The sequence below is a fragment of the Uranotaenia lowii genome, chromosome 3 (genome assembly GCF_029784155.1).
Source record: "Uranotaenia lowii strain MFRU-FL chromosome 3, ASM2978415v1, whole genome shotgun sequence".
In the NCBI taxonomy this organism is placed as follows: Eukaryota; Metazoa; Arthropoda; class Insecta; order Diptera; family Culicidae; genus Uranotaenia; species Uranotaenia lowii.
The window spans coordinates 140,660,158-140,673,869 of NC_073693.1; the positions used below are offsets into that span (position 1 = coordinate 140,660,158).

A 13,712-nucleotide genomic window follows, 5' to 3' on the forward strand; every position below is an offset into this window, starting at 1 on the left:
AGCTATATTCAATATAATAGCGCCAGCACTAAATTTTACTTCGGAAGTCCGGACTTCCGACTTCCGACAAGAAAAAGTGAAGTACTAGATTGTCGGAAGTCTGTGTTTTGTTGCCAGTTCACCAGCGATGTTTCTAAAAATTTTATTAAAAAATTCACAATACATTGCGATAGTCGGCAGTAAGTTTTCTTTCTTGTTAAACGAAATGCATAATGGCCACCTTAAGAAAAACGCTTATTTAACCATAGAAAATAGCAGTGTTCGGCACAAAATCGCTAATCCGCTAATCGCTAATTAATCCGCTATTTTTTTGTTAGCGGTTTAATTTTGCCGCTAAGTTTTGATTAAGCTAGCGAATTAAAAAGTTTCGCTTTTTTTGGGTTCCGCTAATTGAAGACCGCTAACCACCGGCTGAGTGCAACGCAAATTTACTTCTCATCCTCTAGCACTTCTCTTCGCAACTTAAATAGAAGAAGAACCCAATTACATTAAAACAGTAATAAACTATTTTTAACTTCCTTCAATCAGCTTATTGATTTTTAAGTGGTTAAGTTATTTACTTTTCAAAAGTTTTATTTTACAAATTCTGCAGATCAGTTAATTCAAACATAAGATAATATTACCATAGAAAGAATTGGCATTGTTAAGCTGGCCATTAAACTGAGTCAATTGGTATCATTTTAAAATTTTCTCAAACCCTGAGGTCTAAAAAGCTTAGTTTCAGTTCAATACTAATCGTTGATTTTTGCAGAATTTGACAAAAAAAATGTCGATGATCGTGACTTAGTATGTCTTCAGATAAACGAGTCATATCGTGTTGAATGCAAGAATGTCTTTAAGCATAAAGGGCATTGCTCAAAATATCATAGATGAGTTTTGAATTAAAACAAAGGGTTTTAGGTCTTTGGATCAGGGTTTGAGAAATTCCAAGACCCCAAATCGACTCAGTCCTAAAAGTTAATTCAGCCCTCGATTTAAGCACAGTTAAAAAAAGATTTGCGTTGGGCAATGCTCCTATGATAAGAATTATACATTTCTATCATGAAAGTTTGAAAAAGGTGAAAACTGATTGAAGATTCAGCATAGAAAACAAAAAAAAAATCTGGACTGCGTAAAGTATTTGAACCAAAAGAAATAAGATACAGCCATAATTTATGCTATAAATAATTGATGTTTATTATGTTGTTGCTAAACGTATTTTGTATTTTCGGGTGTGACATTTGTACTGTAAACTTAAATAACATGAAATTTAAAAAAATATAAATGTTTTTTATGTACGTTTTCTTGGTCAACAGTTAGCGGTTAGCGATTAGCGCTTTAAGTTTAAGCGACAACTTTTTCAGCACATCTAGCAGTTTAAATTAGCGATCGCTAACATTGACTAAGTTAGCGATTTAACTAGCGGCGCTAATTTTTCTGTTAGCGATGCCGAACACTGGAAAATAGCTATAATATGGAGGTTACATTATTGTTTCGTGTTCAGACACTTGAAAAGCCTATTTCCTAACGGGCTGAAACTTGAAAAACTAGATGAAAATGTTAAAAAATGCATTTGTAACAATCCCTTGTGTTACAGCCCGCTCAGTCACATGGACTCTTCAAAGAACACCCAGGGTCGGCTTTCTAGCACAAGAAAAGATTCAAGAGTTAGAGTGCCGGAACCAAATCGATTTATTTAACTAATTAACTTTTCGGCACGTTCCCTGAATCCCTAACCTGAGCTTTGTCCCTAACTATTTTTCCAATTATTGACTTACGGCCCGAATAGAATTGTACGATGAAAAGCCCATGAATTCCATATTCACAAACCATAAGTTTTATGGTTTACACAATGCTTATTATCGTCCACGATACCGTGAATACACATTGGAATTCATAGTTTCCGACCATACATTTCATTGTTTTGGCGAAAATAACCATGAAAAAGGGGTATTGTTATGCAGCGTGACCATGAAAAAAATGGCGATTTCCCACAAGGAATATCTAAATAAGGTAGTGTCGAGAGCCATATTGGATTTTTTTTGTGACGTCACAAAAACGAATGTATCGAAAATTTATATGCGATTGGCCGAAATTTCAAAGAAAAACATGTTTTAGAACGAAAATGAATTCCAATTTCATTTGGATTGTGTTGTAAGACCTCTATTTCACTATGTTATGAAATTTTCTGGTAATTTGAAGATTGCATTATGTTTTTTTCTCATATTTATAATGGACGCAATGTCATCTTGAAACTAAAACGTTCAAAAACGAAGAAAAAAACTTCTTTAAAAAGGTCTAGCTGGTAGTTATTGAGTGTTCAACAGATTGTCATGATTTTTATCCAATCGGTTTACCATATTCAATTCTTATGTAGAACTTTTAACATCAATTGATGGTTGTTAACTCGATTTACTAAAATGCCAATAAATAATTGTGGTTTTGTATAAAAGTTTGTTTTTTGATAAATTTTTTGTAATAAGGACCTTAAACTGCACTGACTTGATCATTTTCATGGAAGACTTTGAACTAATTTTAAAGTTTTGCAAATTTGAGTAAGGAAAATCCACCATTTTTTCGAACTTCGATGGTCTATTTCATACGGCAATTACTCGAAAATCCAACTTTTTTCGTACCGATCTTGAAGAGCAAGAATCCTTCTAAAATAACAGGTATTAAAAGTGGAACATTTCCATCAAATTCTTCAAATTATCTACGAAAAAGGCAAATTTCCTAGTAATTTAACAGATTTTTCGTGATTGTGACGTCGCAGTATGTACTAATACTAAAGCAGGGCTGCCTCGACACTACCTTCTTTAAATATTCCTTGGATTTCCCATACATTCGGAAGCTAAAAAATATGAAGTTCATGGTGATAACAGCTTCCACTTTTTCATAGTGAAACCATGAAAATCCGACAATTTACATTGTTCGCCCGCTGAAATAAAAATTGTTGCTCTTGGTGGGTTTTTTTTGTTGTTGTTTTTGATAATGTCATAGATGGAAAACAAATGAATTTATTTATATTATTTATTAAAATTATCTTACCATCAGTCGAACACACAAACTTATTTTCACAAATCTTTTCATCTGAGTTCCACGGTAGCTGGGGTATTTTAAATGCCACTAAAACTCCCTTTTTTCGGCTGACATCCGGGTCTGCCTCCACCGGGATTCCTCGGGGACTCGATCTGCCACAATCTTAAGTCTTTGCCTGAAAAAAACATCCATGAGATACAAGCAACTTCAGTTTAATTGTTTGATCACTATTTGTACTTACCTTCTTTAAAACAGCTAGCTCTTCGGATAAATTTAGTTGGAAATTTTTGTCAACACCAAACATGAAAACATAGACTTATTTTTTTATTCAACATCAAATGATACACGCTCATTTCAAAATCAAACAAACTGCGTAAGACATACAATGAATTAATATGAATTGACTTTAATTTTCACGGTTACTGTCATAATCATGGTGTTTTCACCGTCATCTACAAATTTTACCTTGAGAAAAAATTATAATTTTACATTGAAACTCACCGTTACCATAAAAATCATTGTTTAATTACTGTAAAACCACGGTCTTTGCTATTCGGGGGTTTAGTGTGTGGTGTGTCGTGTGAGGGCCCGTCGATGCGCGCTGCTACTCGTCCAGTTATCCCGATGCTAGGTCCTGTAGCGCCGCCTGCGGCACCGCGTGAAAGACCGCCAAAGCTCTCCAGGGGAAATCGGTACCTCGATGCCAGACTTCAGATTCCGGAAGGATATACGCCCCCCCGGCACCGATCTTTGGGAAGCCTCCTGGATTCGCCGTTGGCCTTTGTGCTCGTCACTCGACTGTGCCCGATATTGCTTGACGATATCAGCCCAGACAACCATTTGGTGGGTATTTCGAATTTGCAACGCAAATATACGTGCAAATATACGTGTAAATATATCGTATATAATGCAGCAAAACCAGTATATACGTATTATTTTGGAGGCCATATAGGTTAAGGTTGCCAGAATTTTTTCCACTCCCATCCGGGCCTAGCAATTCCGGGCATTTTTTCAAAAAAACCTGGCAAAATCCGGGCATGGATTTAAATTTTTCAAATCCAAAAACCGGGCAAAAACCGGGCACTATTTAGGTGTTATTATATATAAAAGCAAAGAAAATTGAAATTAATATTTTATTCATGTAATTGCAGACTTTCAACAACTTTTTGAAACACTTAAATATTTACAGGTTTATAAAAGTAAATCAGCGAAATTATTTGAAACAACCGTTGAAAATTTCCATATCGTTTTGCTGAAACTTTCTCAAAATTTTTGATTTTTTTTTTGTTTTCTTGGTGAGAATTGTGAAAAAATCCGGGCAATATCCGGACTGTTTTCACGATATCCGGGCAACCGGGCCGGACCGGACTTTCTCAAAATTTTGCATCAAATATCCGGGCAAACCCGGATAAAACCGGGCAATCTGGCAAGCTTAATATAGGTACATTAGCACACATATTCTTGATGTGGATTGTATTGAATTACGATTTGCACGATTTGTCATGCAAATCATGTACGACTACCCTGATTCTTTTTGGAATATACTATGACAATTTACATCATCATATAGATGATTGAGGTTGTAATCTTGTAGGTTTTCACTCAATATGCGATTGGGAATATCTTTATATAAGACATTTTTCGTAACAATATGGAAAGTTTGACGACTTATTTGGTTGTCTTTTGCGACTTGAGTGCAGGGCTCTTATTTTCCGTCAGTTGAATAAAAATAAGATTATTATTTTTTTTTGGATTTTAAACCAATTGGTTTATTCATCCACAAAAAAAAAATAAAAATAAGATTATTTCAAAAAAATGCGTTTTTTGCTGTAATTTATTATTGGCCTGATTGTTGATTTTTTTAAACGTTCATGAAGTTATTGTTAGTACCTGGACTTGATCCCCTGATGTTACGATCTGCAGCTCATGACGGTTCCTCGACGCTATCTGGAATACATAAATTCAAGGGGATTTGCTTCAAAGACATTAAACCAAAAGCAAATCGTATATTTCTATAGGGGAGAATGAGGATACTTGATCCCTGGGGATACTTGATTCCTTAGCTATATCTCGAAACTGGAATGTCTTACAAAGATCAAATGTTCTAGAAAAATGTGCCAAAATGAGCAAAATAACAATGCTTGTAGTTTAAAAAATTTTAACAAAATAATTGTTTGAGTAATTGAACTTTGATTGAAAAATTTCACAAAATGTAATTTGAAGATCTTTTTTCATCACTTTAAAATGTTTCTTACATGGGAAACTTATGAAAAAAATATTTGTTCCAATGTATCAATTATTTGAGCGTAATATGAACTTCATAATGCCATATTTTCAAAGCAATGGAAAACTCTCAACTTTTTTCAGAAAAAGTTTTCTAAAGTGTTGATTATGGGTACAATTGATCCCCTAGAGTTGGGTACAATTGATCCCCCTTCCAAACGGCATATTCTTCTTCTGAATTGATCGTTATGATTGCTGATTACGAAAATACTAATATTTATCCAAAAACTAGTATTTATCAATCAATTGTCTGAAGGAAAGAGCAAAAAATAATTAATTTTCTCTTAATTATAAAAAATAGCGCCTTTAAGTATGCAATGTTATTAGCGTTGAGACAAAGTTATAGAATTTTCTTCTTATGTCTGCTATAAATTGTGAAATGAGAACAAACATGACCAAAATAGTCAAATAACATTCTATCTTGGGGTTTTGTTTGCTTTTTATACAAGGATTATGGCATCCTGAATAAAAGATCAAGTCTCCTTCGAAAGGGGATCAAGTCTCCCCTAACTTCAGAAAAATCGCAATTTTTTTACTCCCACGAAAATGCTTCTAGTTCATCAACGGGTTCAAGTATCGTTCTAATTTTTGGAGCATAGAAATTCGAAGTTACAAGCTGTCAGAAAATGTCAAAGACGGCGAGTTGCTAAATTTTCCCAAAAAGATATGGTGAAAATAAGAAAAGGGGATCAAGTATCCCCACTCTCCCCTATCTAAAGTCTTTTAAATCGTAGAACACATCATCGATGTCTAAAAATAGACCAACATTTTGAAGCCTCCTTAAATTCGATTTAAATCATTGATGTCTCATTATCATAAACGATTTTATTGAACTAATTTGTATTCTTTTACGATTGCCAGCAAGTACGTTCTGCGAAAATCAACCATGCGAATTAATTCGCATAGGTATACGATTGCATGCACATTATTACGAATCAATGCAGTTATATACGATTTTATAGCATATATCTCCAAGTGGCAAGCAGAGCTGCAAGCTTATTTTTTGTTTTTCAGTTTACAAGTTTTGTTTAAATAGCGACAAATTTCATTGTTTCAGTCAAAAATATATTCACGACGTTTAAACAAATATAACAACAAACATTTATGCTATCACAGAGTAAATAATGCTTTTTAATTTCATTTCATAATTTATAAATCCTTGTAACTTAAGAAACTTAAGTTTGAAGTTACATTTGAAACATATTCAAAATTAAAATTAAATTTTATTACTAGCTATTTTATTTAGCTATTTATTATTTAGCTTGTAAACAAAACGGAAGCGCAAATCACCCACACATTCTGGTTTCGCTTGTGAACAGTTTTGTTTTGGTTTATTAGCTGTGCGCGATAAAAATGTTTGCCGTGGTGCAATTCATCGAAAATAATAAATTCCAGGTGTTGGCTGTGCCGACCTCCTGGATCCAAAAGAACGTGCTGATGTGGCCAAAGTTGTCGGTCGAAAAAATTGAGCGGTTGCGCGTAAGCGGTTCCGAATTCAACGGACCAACCAAGCGGATTCCCGTAATCGTTTGGAGAAAGCTCCGGAACTTTAAAGCAGCTGAAAAAGCTGCGGAAGAGCTCGCGAGAAAGGAAGTGTCCGATGTGGAAGGGAAGAAAAAGTTATTAAAACCAGAAAAGAAACCAAAACTGATTGATGCCAAGAACTACAATTTGATGTGTGCAGGTAAGAAAAGTAAAGTAAGTTTTTCAAGACACAAATAAGTAAACACTTTTTCCTTCAGCGCTCCAGAATCCGCCACCCAACGCAAACCGTGACCCACAATGCAACTTCAAGCCGGCACTTGACCATCAGCAAACGCAAAATTTACCGAGCCAAAAGACAACACCGTCCCCGTCACATCTTTCGATTACGCACGTTCCGTTGGAGCAGGCAACATTCATTCAAGTGCCGCAAACATCTTCAGCGCTCTCGTTACCGGTGGTTCAACAACCGATCGTGACGCCACAGAGAAACGCACCTCAGGTTCATCAAGCTGAAACGTACAAGCAGACTACATCGCTACCACTGTTCATCAATCAGTCCGCCACCACACCACCAGACCAGTTTGCAGGTAAGGATACTTTTCATATGGAATCTCCATTTATTAATTTGTGTCCGTGTTTTTTTTTCAGAAACAACATCGACGCACTACATGCAGCAGAAAGTAGAACCAATGTATTGTTCACAAAATGATATATATTTTCTTTCGACGGATTCGGCGACTGGCTACGGAAATTTGGATAAGCATGTCATAGCAGGTAATGAAGTTTACATTTTTGGGCCGGATGAAGCATTACGTAACAAGAAAAGCTCTTAAGTGTTTCTTCGGAAGTGTCAATCTGCGAAGTGGATCCCTTCCCCAAAGAGTTTTTCTCTCCACAGATTGGACCTTATATATTTTCTGTTTGTTCGTCCTAGGAATTATTGAGTCAGGCTATCTCTCTCTTTCTCGAATTGGAACCATCCACAAACTACGTTGATAATGAAATATCCATATTTTCCGTGTTTTAGACCCCTCGCCTTCATTTGTATAGATTTTGTTTTCATATATGTAGAATTATTTTGTTTGACCTTTAAGCAAAAAGTTAGACCCTTTCTTCGCCATAAATGCTTACGTAATTTGTGGATGACCCATCATGCAAAATATTTAAAATTAATTGATTCCATAGTCTAAGCTCCAATGCTGGAATACGATGTAATATTTCAACCAGCCCTTATTTTATATTTGTTCAACTGAAACGTGTCTTACACACACACAATTTTGATCTCCACAGGTGGCAACGATACTGTGACGTACGGCGAGTTGAAGAAGGACTTGCAGCAGTTTATTCAGACTACAATGGAAGCAACAGTACAGAAATGCTTCGAGGATCATTTTGCACGATTGGCCGCACTGATGGAAATCCACTCAAAACATCCCAGTGAGTCGTCTGAACCATTTGAGGACCCTGTTGAAAATCACAAAAGGATTAACAATGAATGTGAATTGCATGACTGGAATTTGAAGCTGGGAAATCAAACTCTTTGTGATAAATATGTAAGTATAGACAATTTCAACTATTTTTCAAAGTTTTTGTCCCCCTCCCCTCTCCCTCAAAAAAATCATTCAGCTCAAGTGATCCAGTCCAGAATTGCGCAATTGAACTTTACCACATACCACTAATGAGCCCTTATTGCTCAATTTCAGTAAGGTATAGAAATTTAACCTAAAAAGTATGTTACAAATCATCCACAGACTGTGGTCAATTGCCTGTGGTTCATTGATCTGTGCCAATTAATGGGAGAGATTTAATTTTAATAGTTGTTTGTAATTTTCATTATTAATTTTAATGTTTTAACATATTTATATTAAAATAACTTTAACCATGCAATACCCTGCAACCCCTCCTCTCCCCCTTTGCGTGCCTGTATGTTCCGTGCCTGTATGTTTGTCTGTGATTAAACTTTAAACTTTTTTGTGATTTCAAATCCATTAACGTTCATCAATTAAATTACAGCTTACTTACTTCACCCGAATCATTCCACCGAGTTCGTACCATTCGAATGGAAATAATGCGTGCTACACGATTGTGGATTGCTTATTTACCAGAGATTTCTGGACCCGCTTCACCTGGACCGGAATCAACCGAGGCGAAAAATCGAAACGTGGTTTCAGAGAGTTTGGGAACGTTCTACATCTTCTTCTCAAACTAGTCTGCATTGGTGATCCAACATACACTGCTCAAAAGTTGGAGGACTTCATCAGATCTCGTTTGTTCCGGTACTGCAAACCCCGTTCATCCAGTAAGAAGTTACGCCGATCTGCAACCCGCCCTTCGCGAATCAAGTATACCGAAGAGAATCCTGTGGAAGCTATGGATGCACCGGAATCAGCTAGTACTGATGTAGTTGTGGAGCAAGCTGGTGATCGTGAATCGGTAATGATTCTGGGTGACTTAATGGACGATAAAGAAATGTATGCTGGTGAATATGTTGATATTGAATATTATGATGATGAAGATGCTGGTGGTGAAGATGCTGGTGATGAAGATGCTGGAGGTGAAGATGCTGACGGAGTACATGATAATGGTGAAGATGACGGTAGCGAAGATGATCGTAGCAAAGATGATGGTAGCGAAGACAATGGTAGTGAAAATGATTATAGCGAAGTTGATGATTAACTTTTTTTTTTTTACTGTTTTTTGATAAGAAGATTTCATTTGACAATAGAATTAAACAAACTTGTTGAAGCATTTATTTTCATTTGATCAATACACAAACTAAGAAGGAAATATCTTACTAAATGAACACTCGGAGATAAGATTCTATTTCACAGAGTGCATGAGAGGGACAAAAATAATTTCATTTTTCCTCCGAATTGCAACCAATTTGCACATAATACATTTGATGTCGTACATTTGATCTTTAGAATAGTTTGTATTCTGTTCTCCAGCTGCATAAATAAAAATAAATGAGGACCTGAAAGGTTTACTGAAAAAATCATACTTGCAAATAATAGAGCGACCCTGGATTTTCCAAACAGAATTTACCTGTTCAGCATTATACATACAAACTATTTCGAGATCTTTAGTCAGAATCCATTTGTCTTCGAAATTAGTACTTAAAGTAAAATCTGTTAAAGAGATTGTTGTTTTCTTTTCCGTCTTTTCAACTGATTGAATAGTTCTGAAATGAGATGAATAAGTTTCTCTTATGCGATTAGAAGCTTCACTGTCTAGTTCTGTTAGACGATTTGCAATTTGGTTTAGAGGTAGTGGCCCTGAACGTAGCATTTTCTTGAGTGAATGGAGGTAGTTCTCGAAAGGATAAGCAGACAGTGTGAACAAAGGTCCGAATCTTTCCACCTCATCCACGATGTGGCAGAGGTTATGAATATTGCTAGTCAAATACTCTATGCCGTATAGAGCTTTGTATTCATCAATGAAATCATTGAATAATTCTCGGGCTACCGGAAGTAAACTTTTATGAGTTTCTACCGAGCAGATCCTAACTGCACAAAACAATTTGAGAAAGTGTTCATAAAATTTTTCGGACAGATGGTCCTTGAGAAGAATGAAGCCAACATAATTTAAAAAATTCCGGTATTCTAATCCTTTCCACAGAGACACAAAGTCCAACGATCGCATTCGCCGATGAATTTCTTTGGGGAAACGAATCTGCACCAAAAAAATTGAAATTTCAGTTTTTTCTGCAGTGCTCCACTTTGCTCGCTTCGTCATTGAACCTGTGCGCCATCCATTCAATAGCTTACGCATTACACCAAGTTCCAGTAGATGAAGTGCGTCGGCGACGATAACATCTTCTATCATGTCGATGGGTAACCGGATCAATGGTGTCTCACTCAGCTGATGTTCAGGATACTCATTGTTCCGAAATTTTTCGTTCGTTCGAGGTTGTGCATTATGGTCAGGAAATACTACTGTTCCAGCTGAATGACAATATTTCCCTTTTGTAGTGCACTTCAGGCAGCCATGCTTACCGTTGTAATTTAGTACTCCCTTAATAAATGATCGTGCGGGCGAATCGCACACAAAACACCTTATGCTGACCGCAACTTGGTAACCATTTATCATCATGCCTCCCTCTAGAATTGGCAACAGCTCGTCAATGAGCGGGTTAAGGAATTCAGAAGCACTTTTTGGCTTACTGGTCCCATAGTAAATTCCGATTGCCATTGGGGCAACTTGCGGCAGTTCATGGATGTTGCAAAGTATCGGCCAAAAGTTCTTTGAACTGCTCTTATGGATTGGCAGACCGTCTACGTTGATGTTGAGCGATATTGATGAGGGCTTATTAATTGAAGTCAATGCTTTGCGCAGGCAGCTCTCAACACCCTGATGCCAATACTTTCCACCATTTCCCATACTGATTATGCTCAGATTTCTGGGTGTCCTCAAAATGGTGCGGGCGTCGCTTGGAAGATTTAAATGTAAGTCAGAGTTCAGAATTCCTACAAGGGAGTTCAAAGCAGCGTGGGTAATATGGAATTCGGTAGACCAGTTTCGAATTTTGTCAACTAGTCTTGTGCTGCCAGCTAAAAAAATAGGACTGTAATTTAAGCATATAGTATAACAACAGTATCTTACAGTTTTCGGAGGCTTCCTGATCCCAATCGGAAATTTCCTGTGAAATTTTATTTTCATCGACAGGTACGATATTGGATACATCATCGGCCTGGATTTCGGGTAGAAATGTTTCGCCGCCACGCTCAATGTGAACATTCTGGGAAGAATTTTTATTACCAGCAGATACTTTATTACTTTTGTATCGCTGAACTAATCGACTGTAGGTACCACTCTTCCGACATTTTATATTTTTTCTTTTTAAAATATAATCTCTCATTTTAGCAATCTTGTTCGATATAAAAATATATTTCTGCTAAGATCTAACACCTGGTTGTTATGATAATATAAATCGTATTTCATGTTAAAGGAAATCTTGATTTCGAATTATTTTATGCATAGAACGACAAAATCTGTCAATCACGGCTGATCATGGTATATCGGTCGTTTCACGGATTTTTTGCGAATTGTCGTACACAAAGGTTGAGTTCATATGTACATAAATACGAGTCTCTTTTTTTGTCGTAATAAAATCATGCATTGCATTTAAATACGATAAAGAATATACATGGGCCGCACAATGTAGGTATAGATATACGAAAAGGAGTTTGAGTACCATTCTATACGATATAATCTGTTAAATAAAATACGACTTCTGGTTGTCTGGGAGGTAACCAGTCGGAACCGTCTACGCTCCTAGACTCGATAGATTTTGGCGCTATCGTGATTCTAGCCCCGGTGTTGACCTGGCTCAAGGAGCGACGCCGCTGAGTATGGCCAGATTATTGGACCTCGTGGAGTCACCTTACTCAGATTCGGCCAATTCCTGGCTGAGCCCGATAGATATTGGCGCTATCGTGGCTACAGCCTTTCGTTTCCTCACTCGGATTAACGCGACGGGTAAAGATATCCCGTAGTAAACGCGCGAGACACTTTTTATAAAAAACTTCAATTTTGTTCTTCACCGCTTATGATTTCGGGTGTTAGCTGTTCTCCGGTCTCGATCCAAGTGGAAGAGGAAGTTGCTCAACGCAATTTTCCCTCCTCCTAGATTTTCCTCCAGACTCGTCTAAATTGTTTTTAGACGACTCCTGGAGTTTCCAGGGGTGTGTCGTGGTTCGTGTGGTGTTGTAAAAGGCTGTATACAGTACCTGACATGTGTATCTTGTGTGGTTTTTATTTATTCATTGTGCCATTTCTCCTTTTAGACATTCTAGCTATGAAATTTCACTGTTTTTTATTTATTTATTTATTTTTAGAATATTTATTATGGTTTTAATTTGTTGCTTTGCTAGGTGAAATTTCCTTAAAACTACCCTAACTCCTAATAAAATAAATGATTTGGTTAGCTCCCCTGGGTGCACCTTTGCTAGCGTGGCCGTAACATAGTGAACGGTCACACATTTTAAAAAATTTTGCCAAAAACTGGAAACCAGCCACTGTACGGGGCATAACGAGAACCCCCCCCCCCCCCCCCCCCCCCCCCCCCCCCCCCCCCCCCCCCCCCCCCCCCCCCCCCCCCCCCCCCCCCCCCTGGGGCAGTATAAGCACCGTTAATCAGGGCACGATGAGAGTTTTCTGCCAGGGAAACTAGCAGCGAATTCGACTCGATGAAGTCAGGAGAGTCGTAGATTCATCAAACAAAGCAATAACGAAATAATCTAGGTCTGTTTGTAGAATACAAACAATTCACACATGCTCATACATTATGTTTCTGGTGCTTTGTTTGGCGGACGATGCTTCTAGTCGTATAATGTAACAATAAAAAAAAATCGATCATGAATTGTAAATGGAAAAAAATTACCTCGAACAGAAATCGAACTCTAGTCTTTTGATTACCTCTCCGACACCTTACCAATAGGCTAAATCGTCGGATGTAAACTGTTCAAGTTGTGGCTCTATAAATCAATTTTAATTCGCTGCTAGATTCTATGGCAGAAAATGCTCATCGTGCCTCGATCAATGTTGCTGTATGTGTTTTAAAATTGATAAAAGTGAAAAATCAAAAATTTGATGATGGTAAAAATTGAGAAACAATATGTACATCATGTTGCAGTGTGTACATTACAGATCAAGGTGATTTTAAGATCATAAGAGCTTATTTCGTGATGCTCAAAAATTATAATATTTTCATTACTTGAGAACCTAGCTGATTTTTTTTTAATATCTTTGTAAAGATGATAAGGAGATTCCTATTTTTGTGAAAAATTAATGCTATAGGAAGTACGAAACAAATCCTCATGAAAATTCATTTAAGAAAATACGTACTTTTGTAGAAAAGAGTAGTGCTTATTATGCCCTGGATGCTCGTTATGCCCTTATCTCCCCTATATTAGATAATTTGTTCA

The 13,712-nt window shown here is 36.8% G+C and overlaps 2 protein-coding genes across 2 annotated transcripts; one reads left to right on the plus strand and one right to left on the minus strand.

The window, feature by feature from the left end:
- Window positions 1-6,654: 6,654 nt before the first annotated feature.
- LOC129752667 (uncharacterized) lies at window positions 6,655-9,560 on the plus strand. Its single transcript, XM_055748435.1, has 5 exons — window positions 6,655-6,999; window positions 7,034-7,373; window positions 7,435-7,560; window positions 8,077-8,339; window positions 8,800-9,560. The coding sequence occupies exons 1-5, from the start codon at window positions 6,655-6,657 to the stop codon at window positions 9,460-9,462; spliced, it is 1,737 nt and encodes a 578-aa protein (XP_055604410.1). The 3' UTR covers window positions 9,463-9,560.
- Window positions 9,561-9,917: 357 nt separating this feature from the next.
- On the minus strand, window positions 9,918-11,767 carry LOC129752669 (uncharacterized). Its single transcript, XM_055748436.1, has 2 exons — window positions 10,014-11,767; window positions 9,918-9,967 (listed from the first exon to the last, which is right to left on the minus strand). Exons 1-2 carry the CDS (start codon window positions 11,521-11,523, stop codon window positions 9,918-9,920), a joined length of 1,560 nt encoding a protein of 519 aa, XP_055604411.1. The 5' UTR covers window positions 11,524-11,767.
- Window positions 11,768-13,712: the final 1,945 nt, after the last annotated feature.